Source organism: Grammomys surdaster, unplaced genomic scaffold, assembly GCF_004785775.1.
Source record: "Grammomys surdaster isolate TR1022 unplaced genomic scaffold, NIH_TR_1.0 126048, whole genome shotgun sequence".
NCBI classification, from domain to species: Eukaryota; Metazoa; Chordata; class Mammalia; order Rodentia; family Muridae; genus Grammomys; species Grammomys surdaster.
Window position 1 is genome coordinate 1,691,675 of NW_021620860.1, and position 14,353 is coordinate 1,706,027.

General features: G+C 51.5%; 2 protein-coding genes across 2 annotated transcripts in view; one reads left to right on the forward strand and one right to left on the reverse strand.

Annotated features, from left to right (window-relative positions):
• Positions 1 to 3,598, reverse strand: Rpl19 (ribosomal protein L19). Its single transcript, XM_028755050.1, has 6 exons — positions 3,489 to 3,598; positions 2,412 to 2,518; positions 1,880 to 2,002; positions 1,039 to 1,159; positions 656 to 766; positions 1 to 213 (listed from the first exon to the last, which is right to left on the reverse strand). Exons 1-6 carry the CDS (start codon positions 3,491 to 3,493, stop codon positions 90 to 92), a joined length of 591 nt encoding a protein of 196 aa, XP_028610883.1. The 5' UTR covers positions 3,494 to 3,598; the 3' UTR covers positions 1 to 89.
• Positions 3,599 to 7,879: 4,281 nt separating this feature from the next.
• Cacnb1 (calcium voltage-gated channel auxiliary subunit beta 1) overlaps positions 7,880 to 14,353 on the forward strand; it is a 22,501-nt gene continuing 16,027 nt past the window's right edge. The window contains exons 1-3 of the mRNA XM_028755045.1: positions 7,880 to 8,028; positions 10,526 to 10,612; positions 13,637 to 13,756. Of these exons, the coding sequence (XP_028610878.1) occupies positions 7,945 to 8,028; positions 10,526 to 10,612; positions 13,637 to 13,756 (291 nt within the window). The 5' untranslated portion in view covers positions 7,880 to 7,944. The remainder of the gene's footprint in view (positions 8,029 to 10,525; positions 10,613 to 13,636; positions 13,757 to 14,353) is intronic.

Genomic DNA, 14,353 nt, shown 5'->3' on the forward strand with positions numbered 1-14,353 from the left:
TAAGAAGGCAATGGACAAGGCTTGTTTTATTTTAATGACTGATCCACGGGAGGCCACAGCCAGGCCACTATGTACAGACTGAGGGAAGCTTATTTCTTGGTCTCTTCCTCCTTGGACAGAGTCTTGATGATCTCCTCCTTCTTGGCCTGCAGGCGCTCCTCCCTGCGCTTCCGTGCTTCCTTGGTCTTAGACCTGCGAGCCTCAGCCTGGTCACTAGTGCAAGGAAGAGAAAGATAGTTTGGATCAGATGAACAGCTGGGAGACAGCACACCCCCAGATCTCTAAATCCTTGAAGCCACATCAGCCCAAAGACAGCAGCGCCTGTCTCACCTATATAGGTGAGGACGGGCAGGAGGTAGGTGTGACAGCTGCTCACAAGTATCAAACAGTACTAAAGGTAGTAGTCCACGTTACAGTCATGTTCAGCACTGACCCCAAGATAACTCTTTCCTCCCATAACATGTTTTAAAGTATTATTTGATGGTCACTGTAGCTGTCTTCAGACACACCAGAAGAGAGATCCCATTGTAGATGGTTGTGAGCCACCATGTGGGTGCTGGGAATTGAACTCAGGACCTCTGGCAGAGTAGCAAGTGCTCTTAACCTGAGACATCTCTCTAGCCCCCCCCTCCAGATCACTCTTGAAGAAACTTACGCCAGTAGCTTCTTGCGGGCCTTATCTGCCTTCAGTTTGTGGATATGTTCCATGAGAATCCGCTTGTTTTTGAATACATTGCCTTTGACCTTCAGGTACAGGCTGTGATACCTGCAGGGGACAAGGACCAGCTCTGGTCACCAGACATGTGGGTTGCTCCTCTCCCCAAGGTCACTAAGTCTGTTACTGTAGAGACTACTGTTTCCAAAGACTTTTGGGGCAGCTCCTACACACAACTTGCCTGGCCAATCTTGGGCTACATAAGGGGAAAATATACCACTAGATTTAGAAAACTCCCTTGGCAGGATTCCCTACTCAAAGCCACTGAGACAGAGATGGATAAAAAGACAAAGTTCTAAAAGTGGCAGAGAGGGTGGGCTCACATATGGCGGTCAATCTTCTTAGATTCCCGGTATCTCCTGAGAAGCCGGCGTAGAATCCTCATTCTTCTCATCCAAGTGACCTTCTCGGGCATCCGAGCGTTGGCTGTACCCTTCCTCTTCCCTGAGCAAGAATTAGGAACGACACTCTGTAAGTTTCAAGTCAACCACCCGAGACTAAGCTGGCTTTCCCTCACTTGTCTTTCATTTTATAAAATATTAACTCCAACCACTTAATGTCTTCTACCTACTGAGTCAAGAGAACACAAACAACAGAGGCAGCTAGCTCTGCACGAGGCCAGCCAGACCTGTACAGGAGACAAGTCTCAACACAAACATTATCAATTTCTCCTTTTGGGGCTGGGGGACAGTATCAAAGTTGGCCTTGAAATTGAGGTCCACTGACCTTAGCTCAAACCCGGAAATTACTGCCCTCTCATTCTATAAGCATGAGGTAACAACAGGACAATGGGCAGTATTGTATGACCCTTATCTCTCTAAACAACAGTGGCTATAAAAGTCATACCCAAAACCATGTGGAGGAACGTGGACCCCCAACTTCCGAGCCACCCTCCAACCCGTTTTAGAATATCCAGTATAATCCACAGCATAATCAGAATAACACAGGGACTTAAGGTCGACATCTTTTCCCCATCAACAAACCCAGGGCTAGTGCCAACTTGTATCCACACAAAAGAAACCATCACCCAGCAACAGCACAAGATGAGAGAAAAACCACCAGTGTCTGTGCAGACCTCAGCCAGGGTCTTAGGCTGGTTGAGCAAGTGCTCTACCACTTTACCCACTGTTTAAGAGGCAGGGTGAAAGGCTAGACCATTCTCACCTATGCCCATGTGCCTGCCCTTTCGGCGGGCCAAGGTGTTCTTCCGGCAGCGAGCCCGGGAATGGACAGTCACGGGCTTCCGGATGATCAGCCCATCTTTGATCAGCTTCCTGATCTGCTGACCTGGAAAAGCACAACACAGCTGTTTAGTTAGAAAAGTGCCAGCCACAAAACTCAAGCTTTTATCCTTGACCCAACATTCTCAAGAGGAACTGAAATCCTGGAATACGTGGTTAAAAGAAGAAAAAAAAAAAAAGAGTATTTACCTCTTAAAATATTTCATAGCATATTTCACGTATCTAAAGTGCAAGTTAACAAGGTACTTGGAGTGACCTGTCTGGTACTAACAAGCCTTGCTTCTGGCTTGATGCCTCACCCAACATCCTCTAATCCTCAGATATCTTTTTAAAACTTCCAGACGGCTACAAAATACTCACTTTTATAATTTATTAATTTAACACTGGCTGGTTCCATCCTGTAAACTAACCGAACATCCTTTTGGTAGGTGGTGAGGGTGAAGGACCATACTCACGGGAGTTGGCATTGGCGATTTCATTGGTCTCATTGGGGTCCAACCAGACCTTCTTTTTACCACAGCGGAGGACACTAGAGGCAAGCCTCTTCTGTAGCCTGAGCATACTAGGACACACAGAAAGCACAATTAAGTCCTGAAAGCCACTTCTGAGCAACAGCAAACACCCCAAGCAAAATCTTCCCTCTAAAGTCTAGGTATTTTTTTAAGAAAATGAACAAAATACACACTAATATGCATACATAATTACTATATACTCCCTAGACCTTAAAATTTTGCCACCCCTTCCTGTCCTCTAATAACTATTTCCAAAGCATGATTTATTTATTTTTTTTGGTTTTGCGAGACAGGGTTTCTCTGTGTAGCCCTGGCTGTCCTGAAACCCAGAAATCAGCCTCTGCTTCCCAAGTGCTGGATTAAAGGCGTGCACCACCACTGCCCGGCCCAAAGCAAGATCTTAAATTCAAACCAAGACCTGGGCAGTGAATGTGGCCAAGGTGGATAGCCATTTGGGATCTGGGGCGAGGGTGATTAAGTTCTTCCGGGTATTTTGCCCTGTTAAGACCTTAATGTTAAAGATCAGACACCAACAGGTCAGGACTGTGGCGTAGCCTGTTTACCCAGGAGGACAGGCGCAGCTCTTTACTTTCTGGGCTCTTTTTCACATTAACGCTGTTCGGGCGTAAGTCAACCTGGCGCCTCACCCTCGGCACTCGGAGGCCTGGGCTTGCCCGAGACTTGTCCCATGCTACAGGGCCGAGGTCCGCTGGGCTCCAGCGCGCCAAGGAGCCACTCAGTGCCCACTCGCCGCCGCTCTCTCCGCGTGGTGGCCCACGGCGCGAGCCAAGCGGAGAGCAGAGCCCGCGAGAGGTCTTTTCGGGCCTCGGCGTCCCGCGGCCCATCCTCCCTAGGCCCAGGCCGTGGGTGCTCTCCGCACTCCGGGCCGGGCTACACCACTCCCGCCTCCCCTCTCCCCTCTGCCATCCGGGGTCCCGGCCCCAATCCCTGCCAAGCATCGCCGGCCCTGTCGGCCAGGTCGGCCCAGTCGGCCGGGAACCGAGAGCCAAGCCCGCTCACCTCATGGCTGCGGACGCAGCAGCGAAAGGAAAGAGCTTGCGTGTCGCGGGCTCCTCCCATTATCTGCGAAGGGGAGAGCCCAAGCCCCACTCCATGATTGTCTGTATTTCCGCTACGCTATTTAGTCTGCCGCCATCTCACACTCATTTATTTCCTTTCTAAAAAATCATGAGCATAAATGCTCAAGATCGAGAATCGGTTTTAAACTTTAAAACACAAAATATATACCCCTTTCGTTCGGCAAAATGGTTCAGTCCAACTCCTCGGCACACATGCGCAGTGAGGGCATTTGATCACGTGGTATTTGGGTAGCCGGAAGTCACGCTGAGTCGCGCAGGCGGAGTGAGGAGGGTTTGGCCTGAAAGGCCTAGTCTTCACAGAGTCGGTTGTGAGAGGTTATTAAATTAGCTGGGAGAAAATTATCGAAAGAAGTGTTACAGAATGTTGACAGCAGAGAGCAAGCAAACACTACCTCGCTTTCGCTCTCATAGAGTTAAGAATTCGTGTGCAGGCTAAACCAAGAGATTTTTCCCGGTGCCACCACAAATCCCTAATCTCTGGGTGTTTCAATTTCCTCCGTTGTAGCCTGAACCTAATCCTAATATTTCTGTCATCCACTTGTGAAAATCATATGCATCTATTTTTACAAAAAGGCATTAGCACAAGCAAGCGGAACCGATCTTGTTTGGCTCAATCTGTGCTGTAGCAAGCATGTGAGAAGACCTACACTGGCTGAGTAAAGGAAGGGGTGTCAGAACAACAACAAAAAAGACCAATGGCTTTGGAGACCCCTGACTGAAAACCCAAGGAGAATGTTCTTTCGGGGGAGGGGAACGAAAGTTAAAATTCATGGCGATTGGAGCTGGCCTCCTTTAATCCCAACTAACAGTCAGGAAATGAGATGGCGGTACCAAGGCGGCCGAATTTAAGGCAGTCCAGGCAATCTGGGCTACAGAATGAAACCCTGACTTTGAAACAAAAACAAAATCTGGCAGAGCATGGTGGTACACACCTGTAATCCCAGTACTTGGTAGGCAGGAGGAGTTCAAGGTCATCCTCAGCTACTTATGGAGTTCAAAGCCATCCTCAGCTACATAAGGAGTTCAAGGCCATCCTCAGCTACATATGGAGTTCAAGGCCAGCCTGGATACTGGAAGCCCCGATTTAAAAAAAAAAAAAAAAAAAGGCAAAAAATCTGGGGAGTGGGACTAGAGAGATGGCTCAAGCTGTGTGCTTGCAAAGGATTGCAGTTGGGTTCCCAATATCCATATCTGGTGGTTCAAAAACTGCCCATAACTCCAGTCCTTGAGATCTGGTGCCCTGTGCCAGCCTCCTCATGCACCAGCACACAGCAGGTATGCTGGCATACATGTACACATACACATAAAATAACCATCTTTTAAAGTCCTAGACCCGAGCTGGGTATAGTAATGTATACCTTTAATCCTAGTATTCAGGAGGCAGAGGCAGGTGGATCTCTGTGAGTTTGAGGCCAACCTAGTCTGTATAGAGAGTTCCAGGACAGCCAGGACTCCACAATAGAGACCTTGTTTCAAAAAACAAACAAACAAACAAACAAACAAACAAAAACATCTAAGTTCTAGACCTGGGTTCTGGGCCTCATTCTTACTTGCATCAAGAGTCTTTCTTTTTTTTCTCTGCTTGTTTTTGAGACAAGGTCCTGTTATGTAGGCCAGGATGGCCTCAACTCTATCTTCTTGCCTTCTCTCAAGTGCTTGAATTGCAAGTACAGGTCTGTGCCCCCATCCTTGGCTGCTATCTTCTTCCTCTGAATTTTCTAGGCAGTAAAATGAGCTGAGAGTTAAAAGGAAAGGGCCAGTGTAAGTAACATGTTTTTATGTACTACCTCAGAAATAGACAACTTTTTAAAAATCTTCATTTTGGTGGTGGTACATGCCTCCAAGCCCAGCATTTAGGAGACAGAAGCAAGGCAGATCTCTGGAACTTCATGGCCAGCCTGGTCATGGCTCTTGCCATGTTGCAAGCCAGGTGGGTTACATAATGAAACCTTGTCTCAATCAACCAATAATCAATCAAATAAAACAAAAAAACTACTTCATGGTCAGGCAGTGGTGGTGCACGCCTTTAATCCCAGCACTTGGGAGGCAGAGGCAGGTGGATTTCTGAGTTCGAGGCCAGCCTGGTCTACAGAATGAGTTCCAGGACAGCCAGGACTATGTAGAGAAACTCTGTCTTGAAAAACCAAAAAAAAAAAAAAAAGAAAAGAAAAAAAGAAAAGAAAAAGAAAAACTACTTCGTTTTACAACTTATATAACACTCTTTCTTTTCTTCTTCCTTCTCCTCCTTTTCTTCTTTCTCCTCCTTCTTTTGAGGTAGGATCTGTAGACCTTACCCAACCTGTACTTCCTCTGTAGACCAGGCTGGCCTTGTGCTCACACAGACCTGCCTGTTTCTGCGTCCAGAATGTAGGGATTAAAGGCCTCTGCTGTCATCCCTAACTAGAGGAGCCCATGCTGCCTTCTCTTGGTTCTCTTGCCCTCAGTGTGCAGACGGGAACCCTGCCAGTGTTGGCCATGTTCATGGAAGGATACAAGGTTTCCTCACTGCTCAAAGCCCTTATCAGAAGATAATGTGATCAGAGAATGAACAATCTCTTCTCAGAATTCACAGTCAGGAGTCCAAACAGTGCACAGGCTCCAGGCAAGCAGAACACAGAAAATAGTCTTTATTTTAGGGCACTGGGTCTTGGCAAGGCTTTTTCTTACTTCTTATCTCTCTGCTCTCTGAACAGAGAGTGGGGTGGAGGAGGAGGAACTAGTCCTCTTGCTACGGATGGTCCCAACGCCACTCATTAAGCACCCCAGAACCCCAACCATCTTTTTTGTTGTGGGGCATTTTTTTTTTTTGTTCATTTGTTCATTCATGTTTTGTGGCAGATTCATGTTTTTTTGACAGGTTTGGCCTCAACTTCACAATGTGAGCTAGGCTGGCCTCTCGCCCGCAGCATTGCTATACACCATCATACCCAGCTTCCAGACTTTTTTTGTTTTGTTTTTTGTTTTTCGAGACAGGAACTCACTCTGTAGACCAGGCTGGCCTCGAACTCAGAAATCCACCTGCCTCTGCCTCCCAAGTGCTGGGATTAAAGGCATGCGCCACTGCCGCCTGGCCTGCTTCCAGACTTCTTACTGTTCTCTCATCTTGCTGATAAGTTCAATGGGCAAAGATACCATAGTATTAGCAACACCTTAGGAAAGGAAACAAAGAATGACTTGTTTGTTTATTTGAGACAGAGCTTTTCTATGTAGCCCTGGCTGTCCTGAGGGTCACTATGTCAATGAGGCTGGCCTCGAATTTACAGAGATCTTCCTGCCCCTGTCTCCACAGTGTTGGGATTAAATGTGTGCCCTACCTCTGCTTGGCTTGAGGACGACCCTTTTAGGGTCCAGTAACCAGCTGAGCCTGAGCCAAATTGGTACCGACTTGCCACAGTTCTGGGATATTTGTTCCTCAGTCAAGGATAAAGGAGAGAGAAGCCTAGGTTAACAGTCATGGTATATAACTTTGAACAGCCCCCCCCCCCCTTCATACTTCCTCTTCTTTCCTTTCCCTTAGAAGCAACAGGGACTTTGCCAAGCCTGACTCCTGGCCTTTTGGAAAAGCCTGGGGGACCTTAGTAACTGATGAGGCCGAAGCATTCCTGGGTCCCTGGACAGCATTCCTACTGTCCCTGTTGGCCTTTGGACACTCACCCCATCATCCATCCTTAGCCCTAGCCAGCAGACCTAGAGCCAGGTTGGAGAGGGAGGTCCACTCAGCTAGTTTCATGGCGGCCTGGGCCTCATACTGGGGAGAAAGGAGTTAAAGCTAGGTCCCAGGATCACAGGGACCGGGAAGTTCCGGTGGCCCAAGTTGGAGTCACTCAGGGAGACCAGCTGAGAGAGTAGTTTGGGACAGAAAGGGAGGCGGTACCAGTCGTACCAACCTGTGCTTCACCCCCTCCCCCCCATCAACGCTTGGCACACACTGGTAAACGCCCCCCACCTCCACCCCAGCCTCAAGGCTGGTTTCCCTTTAGTCCCCGGCGGGCTGCCCTCATCCCAGACTAATCGGAGGACAACGATCGAGCCCCTCCGCGTTCCGGAGGCCAGCCGGGATCCGCCACTCAGCCATTGTCTGCGCGCAGCCGGCGGAGGGGCTCGAGGGGCGGGGCCGCGGCGCGGGGCGGGAGCGAGGGAGGGGCGGGGGGAGATGCTGAGCCTTCAGGGGCGGAGGCGGCGGCGGCGGCCGCAGAGAGCACAGCGCGAGCCGAGAGGGCAGCAAGGCGGCGAGCGTGCAGCCGGAGGTCCGGCTGGGCGACTACACCCGGTGCTGGCTGCGCGACGCCGCGCTGCTCTAGGCTCGGACGGCCTCTCCCATGCGCTGAGGGCGCCCGGCTGGGCCGGGAGGGCGGCCGGACCGGAGGATACTCTCCATGGTCCAGAAGAGCGGCATGTCCCGGGGCCCTTACCCACCTTCCCAAGAGATCCCTATGGAGGTCTTCGACCCCAGCCCACAGGTGAGGCGAGGTGCCAGGCTCGAGGGAAAGGACCGCTCCTTGTGGACCTTGAAGTCGGCTCGGAAAGCCCCGGGAAGGAAAGGGTTATATGCCCTGCGTGGATGGGAAAGGGGTGTCTGAGCGACCCCCCATTCTCAAGGGTTAATGATCGATGGACTATTGGCCCAAGTCGGGCTGCGGTGTTGCGGAGCGGAGAGGAGGCGGGTGGAATGCCTGTCAACCTCGCCTCCAGGTCTCCCCCGCGTCCAGGTCCCTGCTGCTGGGGTACGGGCTCCAGCAGGCTGACAGCGGGGATGCTGATGGGGGTTGGGGGGAATCCAGGCCTTGAGAAGCGGAGTTGGAGGGAGGCTGGAGAGCGAATCAGGCGAGGGGGGCGACGCAGAGCACGTTTAGGGGCGCTAGTGGGTGTGGGTGAGGCGGGGGTAGTACTGGGGAAAGGCAGAGACATGGTCAGAGGGCGTTGCCAACAGGCCTTCGAAGGCTCAGACATTGGCTTTTGAAGGTGGAGAAGGGATCAGCTGTGGGAGGCCCTCCCAGAGTCACCTGGTCTCCATCCATCTCTTGGATGTTTCCCTACTCCCAACACCCACATTAACGTACCCATCCCCCTGCCCCAAGAGGTGGGAGCCTCCAAAGTTTCGAAAGTTGGATGGGTGCCAACTCACTGTCTTGGTGTGGAGGGCACTGTTTTACCTGGGGGAGGGGTGCTGCCTTCTGGCACGCTCACTTTTCCTATGTGCCTGGGTTACCCCTAGGTAGAAACATTCTTGGGCATACAAGGTCTCCATAGAATGACCAGCAGGGTATGTGGTGGCCATGCCAGGGGACTTCTCTAGGACTTGTCCTTCTCCGAGGATAGCATTAACTCTTGTAATGCTGTGGCCAGCCTGGCGCAACTGTGAGCAGCACAATGTGGTTGATGGGGTGTATGGGGGCTCAGGTCAGACCTAAAAATACTTCCTTTCTCCACCCCAGGCCCCTTGGAGCCTGGGAGGCAGCTGACTGATGCCTTCCTTTCAGCTGTCCCCTGTCCCTCTGAAGGCCACTCCCTTTGCCCAGCTTGGGTGGGGTAGTGGTATGAATCTGAGGTTCACTGTAGAATACTCTTAGGTCTGTACAGAGCCTCAAAACTAGTTTCCCTGTATGCCCAGTTTTAAAGAAGGAAAAAGGACCATAGAATATTCAGTCCTATTATTTGTGTGTGTGTGTGTGTATGTGTGTGTGTATCTTATAGAGTCCAGGCTAGCCTTGAACTTCTGATCTTCCTGCTTCTACCTCCAAAGAGTAGAGAATTACAGGTGTGAGTCACTATGTCTGGCTCATCAGCTTCCTTGGTACCAGGTCTCAGGAGCCAGAGCCTGCAGTGTGGTTGAGGTGCCTCTAGGATCTTTGGTCAAAGTCTGGGACAGAGGCTGGGGGCAGGAGCTTTTGGACATTCTGCCTATTCTCTACTGGGCAAGGGCCAAGAAGATGAATGTGTGTGTGTGTGGGGGGGGAGAAGCAGCTCCCTTATAGGAAGCATAGAGATGCTCAATGACATACCTTTGGCATGTGAGAGGTCAGGCAGGATCCCCCACCCCAGTTAGAACCCAGTCAGAGAGATTAACCATCTTACCTGGTACCAGCAGGACTATATGTCCTAGTCTCGGCTTGGAGTGGGGCCAAAGGGCCTTTAGCTTGATGGAGCAGGGTTAGTACCGTGGGGATGGGGCATGGGCAGTAGCGGCTGGCGTGGGAGTGGAGTGGATCCTGCCTTGGGGAGGGATATAAGCACTGCTTACCAGGACGGAGGCTGAGAGGAAGTTCTGCTAGGGTGGAGAGAAGAGTGGGAAGCGCTCCGAGGCGCCAGGCCACAGGTTGGATGTTTACTTTCCCGATCCGGTTCTTCTGTACCTCCTCCCTCTTTTCCTTCCTCAGAAACGTGACTTTGGGTCTTCAAGAGCTGAATGTCTTTCCCTCCCTACTCCGGGAAGCAGAAAGCACAGGAGTTGGGCTCAGGGGAGGAACCAAGCCTGGCCCTGGGTTGCCTCGCCCCCTCTCTCTGGGGGCACAGCACACTCTGCCCCCTCAGCTCCAGATGCAGGGGAGAGGACGTCCCCCTCTTTTCCTCCGCCCCCCAGCACTGCAGGCAGCCTCTCCCTCCCCCCTCCCCCAGGCTGCTGCAGCCTCAGCATCTTAATTAGCTTTTGCTGCCTAACGAGCCTTCCATTCCTCAGGCCTTCTGCTTCTCAGCCTTCAGCTTGATTTGGGGATTCCTGTGTGTACATCCCAGGCTCTCCTGCACAGTTCCTCATGGTGGCTGCTGTCTGGGCACTGTCAGTGAGGTGGAAGACCCTCTTTCCTTTCAGGCTGGCCACCTCTAGAAGGAGAAGCTGAGGATAGGGTGGTGTAGAGAGTCCCCAGGCTAGGCTGGCTGTATACAGCACTAGCCCTGGTAGGAGATGAACTGGGAAAGCATCTTTCTGATGTCACTCTTGTTCATTCTCCACCTCTCCAGGGCAAGTACAGCAAGAGGAAAGGGCGGTTCAAAAGGTCTGACGGAAGTACCTCTTCGGATACAACATCCAACAGTTTTGTCCGCCAGGTAACCGACAAGAGGGCATGGGAGATGCAACCAGTTGGTGCAGGCTGGCTTTGCACCTTTTCTCTTCTCACTTGTCACCTGCCTGGAACCACCACACCCAACACCCGTGACCTCTCTGCACCTACTGCTTCCGCCCCTCCTCCGACATCAGCTCCCAGCCCCTGCTGCCTGCCTGCCTGCCTGCGTCATCTCATTCAGGGACAGCCTGGCCTGCCTCCTCCTGGCTTGCTTCGGGCTGTCACCCACTCCCCCTGCCGGCTGTCTGCTTCCATGTCCTCCCCCAGAATCTGTGATGGGGTGGGGCTGAGGCAGGTGCTTAGAAATAAGCTGCGATGCCTGGCCCTGGTTAGGTATGTATGGGTCAGGAACATATTCTCTCCACTTCCAGATATGACTCTTTTTAGATATGCACAGAGAGAGGCAAGATGTGGGGAGAAGGGATGTTTTATTTTAGAGGGATGTAGCCTGCATCCCTAGCTGAAGTTGGTGCTGACAGTAGTTCTCTGGGCTCTCATGCTGAGCTGGGAAAACTGCCACTTTCCTTTCTTCCCTCAACCCCAGGCCATCTTAGGCTGGGGAGAGGCAGTGAGGAGGCATGTGGTTGCTATGACTACTGAGCATCTCAACAAAGCCTGGTACCCAAAAAAGGCAAGAGGGGTTCAGGATCAGACAAGGAAAGGAGTGTGGCTAAGGAGATAATGGAACGTGAGAGGGCAGAAGGAGCCCCCTGGGGCAAGCCCTTCGGCGGGTGGGGGGGGTGAGAAAGAGAGACAGAGAGAGAGAAGGTAGTAGCAAGCAGATCCATTGCTGACTGAACTGAGTACTTTCTTTTTGATTCTTCTGTCTCTGGGTTTTTCATGCATGAGCCCAGGCCTAGCTCCAGAGACTGAAGGGAGGTTTTCATCTGAATGTGTCTAAAATACACAAACTGATCTGAAGTTCTTTCCTTAATCATTCCTTTAGCCCTCCTGTTCCAGAACAGAACTGGCCAGTGCCAGGTCTAAAAAGGATGGTGTCATGCTTTTGTTGTTAAGGCAGGAAGAGCCTTCAGCTTCCCTCTTGCCAGCCAAGGGGTTAGACCCCCATGAGAGAGCTCCCATTCTTCCTCCTCCTAGCTCCTCAAGTCCTACCCCCAGTAGGTGGCGGGAGTGGGGGGCAGACCTTGCCACATCTCTGAGCTAAATATACCCTAGCAGTTTGCACATGTAGCAATTCTGCCTGTAACCTGAGCTCCTGGGGGAACGGGCTGTGTGGGCCACCCCTAGGTCGGCAGGGCCAGGCACTGAGGGCTCCGGGATGGAGGTGCCCAGCCGGACCCTGGTAGTGGTGAGCTGGGGATGGGTCAGGTGGTGGGTGGATGGAAGAACCCCTCAAACTACCGTGGAGGGCCTTCTCCAGTCCATCTCTTTGCTCCTTTGCTCTCTCCCATTTCTGATTGAGTGTATGCATATGCGTGTCTGTTGGGGTCAGTGTGCGCCTCTCTGTCTGTCTATCTCTGCTTGTCTCTGTCTATTTGGGCATGTGTATTGTTGATTTGGGAGAATGTGTAACAAGGGGGAATGGGGATTCTTTTGCTGGTCCCTCCTCCTGGTTTTTGTCTCTTCTCTAGCTTTTATTAGTGACCCAAATCTCTATCCCACCCCTCCTCCAGTGAACCTCCCGTTCTCAGGATTTTCTTAGGAAGGTAATGCCTGTATCACCTGATGATTTGGGGAGAGTTAGGTCTTGGCCTCCATCTCCTATGCCAAACCAATGGACAATCCCAGCCAAGTGACTCTTCCCTGCCCTCAGGAGAGCTCCCTCTCACACCTGTAACTTCACAACTTCTTCATAGTCCCTCCCACCCTTGTCTGCCACCCACCCCTCCAGAAGTCACACCAAACCCATGCCTTCTGTCCTTTGCCACCCTTTGCCTCCCACCCTCAGGGACAAAGACCTCTGAGGCACCTTTGGTGACTCCATTGTTCACACTCAGCAGACACGATGGAAGACATCTTCTCAAGTGCACTTTTTGTATTCCCAGATATACACATGTCTGTACCTTCATGACCATGATGTCTGTATAGCTTCTGTGGGTCTCATACATATATGTGTGTCTCTACCATTGTCCTTGGCACTCTGGGATGGTGACTATGGTCCACGTTGGGTTCCTGTCACAGTCAATCTTTTTTTTTTGTTTTGTTCTGTTTTTTTTCGAGACAGGGTTTCTCTGTATAGCCCTGGCTGTCCTGGAACTCACTCTGTAGACCAGGCTGGCCTCGAACTCAGAAATCCACCTGCCTCTGCCTCCCAAGTGCTGGGATTAAAGGCGTGCGCCACCACTGCCCGGCGTCACAGTCAATCTTTACGGCTTGACTTACCCTGCAATCTAGCATCCTAGTGTCGGACAGTGTCCTATTCCTTCTTCTGCTCTCCCCTCACACATCTTGCTGAGCTGCCCTGAAAATCATAAGGCAGCTTGGAGTTGCCTCAGAGTGGCCCAATTCAGAAATTCCCAGCTAGAGGAGTAGGGGAGATGGCTGTCTTGCTCCCCTGATTTTCAATCAACAATTTTGGTGGCCCTGTCATTCCAACAGACTACCCACGGGCAACGGTGACGATTCAGGCCTAAGAAAGTGGCTACAGTCCCTGGAAAGGATGGCACTGAGTTTCTGCTGTGCCTTCTCGGCCATTCAGGGGCAGGGCAGAGAAGGAGAAGCTGGGAGTGAGAGTCATCCCCTGGCACTCCTCCCTTGGGCTGTGCCCCTATCAGGTTCCCACCCCTCCCAAGCCCCAAGCAGCTGTCATTAGACCTGCCTTACCCTCCAGCTGGCTGTTGTCACCTTTCCTAGGGTCACACTCATCCCACAGGCCTGCAAACTATGACCCCTGGCCTCTTCATTCTAATAATATCTCCTTTCCAGGCCTTGCAGTGTTGTGTGGGGCTCATGGAGCATTGGAATTTTAGAATGGATGGCACCTCCATGCCGTCCCAGGAGCGAGAAGAAGTGGTGCTGGCCTTCAGCTGGTCTCCTCTGTTTTCAGGGCTCAGCAGAGTCCTACACGAGCCGACCATCAGACTCTGATGTGTCTCTGGAGGAGGACCGGGAGGCCTTAAGGAAGGAGGCAGAGCGACAGGCCTTAGCCCAGCTCGAGAAGGCCAAGGTGAGACTAATGACAAGAGAGGACCTGTGGGCATTATCCTCATCCCCTCCCTCCTCCATCCTGTGGGCATTATCCTCATCCCTCCCCTCCTCCATCCTGAGAGGGCCTGGGCAGACTTGGTCAAGTTTTGGACCAGTTGCTTACAGAGGTCTGTGACTGGTCTTTCTCCTGTGAAGAAAGTATATGGGCTGTGATAGTTTCTTCTTCCTCATACAGCCTTCGAATGTCTGGTGCTATTTCCACAGAGCTTGATAAGTGTGAACTTGCTTCTTCCCGGGCCAGAGCTGGAGTTCAGTGTAGAGCACTTGCCTAGCTGGCTCAAGGTCCTGGGTTCAATCCCCAGCACTACAAGGAAAACAGATCTACTTTCTACAGTCAAACAAACATCCTGGACTGGAACCCAGCCATGGCTTTTGTTTGTTCTAGAGCAAAGTCTGTTTATGTGGCCCATACTTGCCTTGAATTTTGATGGTTTTGTCTTCAGAATACACTCAGCTTCTAGGCTCGATCCCTGCACCTACACACACACACACACACACAGACACACACACACACCACACACACCACACACACCACACACACCACACACACCACACA

What these genes read in the sequence shown, in the direction of transcription:
- Rpl19 (XM_028755050.1), bottom strand. An exon ending in GGGCAGGCACATGGGCATAG is followed by an intron (nt 1,160 to 1,879) that starts GTGAGAATGGTC and finishes ATTCTTGCTCAG; the next exon opens with GGAAGAGGAAGGGTACAGCC. An exon ending in GCCCGCAAGAAGCTACTGGC is followed by an intron (nt 214 to 655) that starts GTAAGTTTCTTC and finishes TCCTTGCACTAG; the next exon opens with TGACCAGGCTGAGGCTCGCA.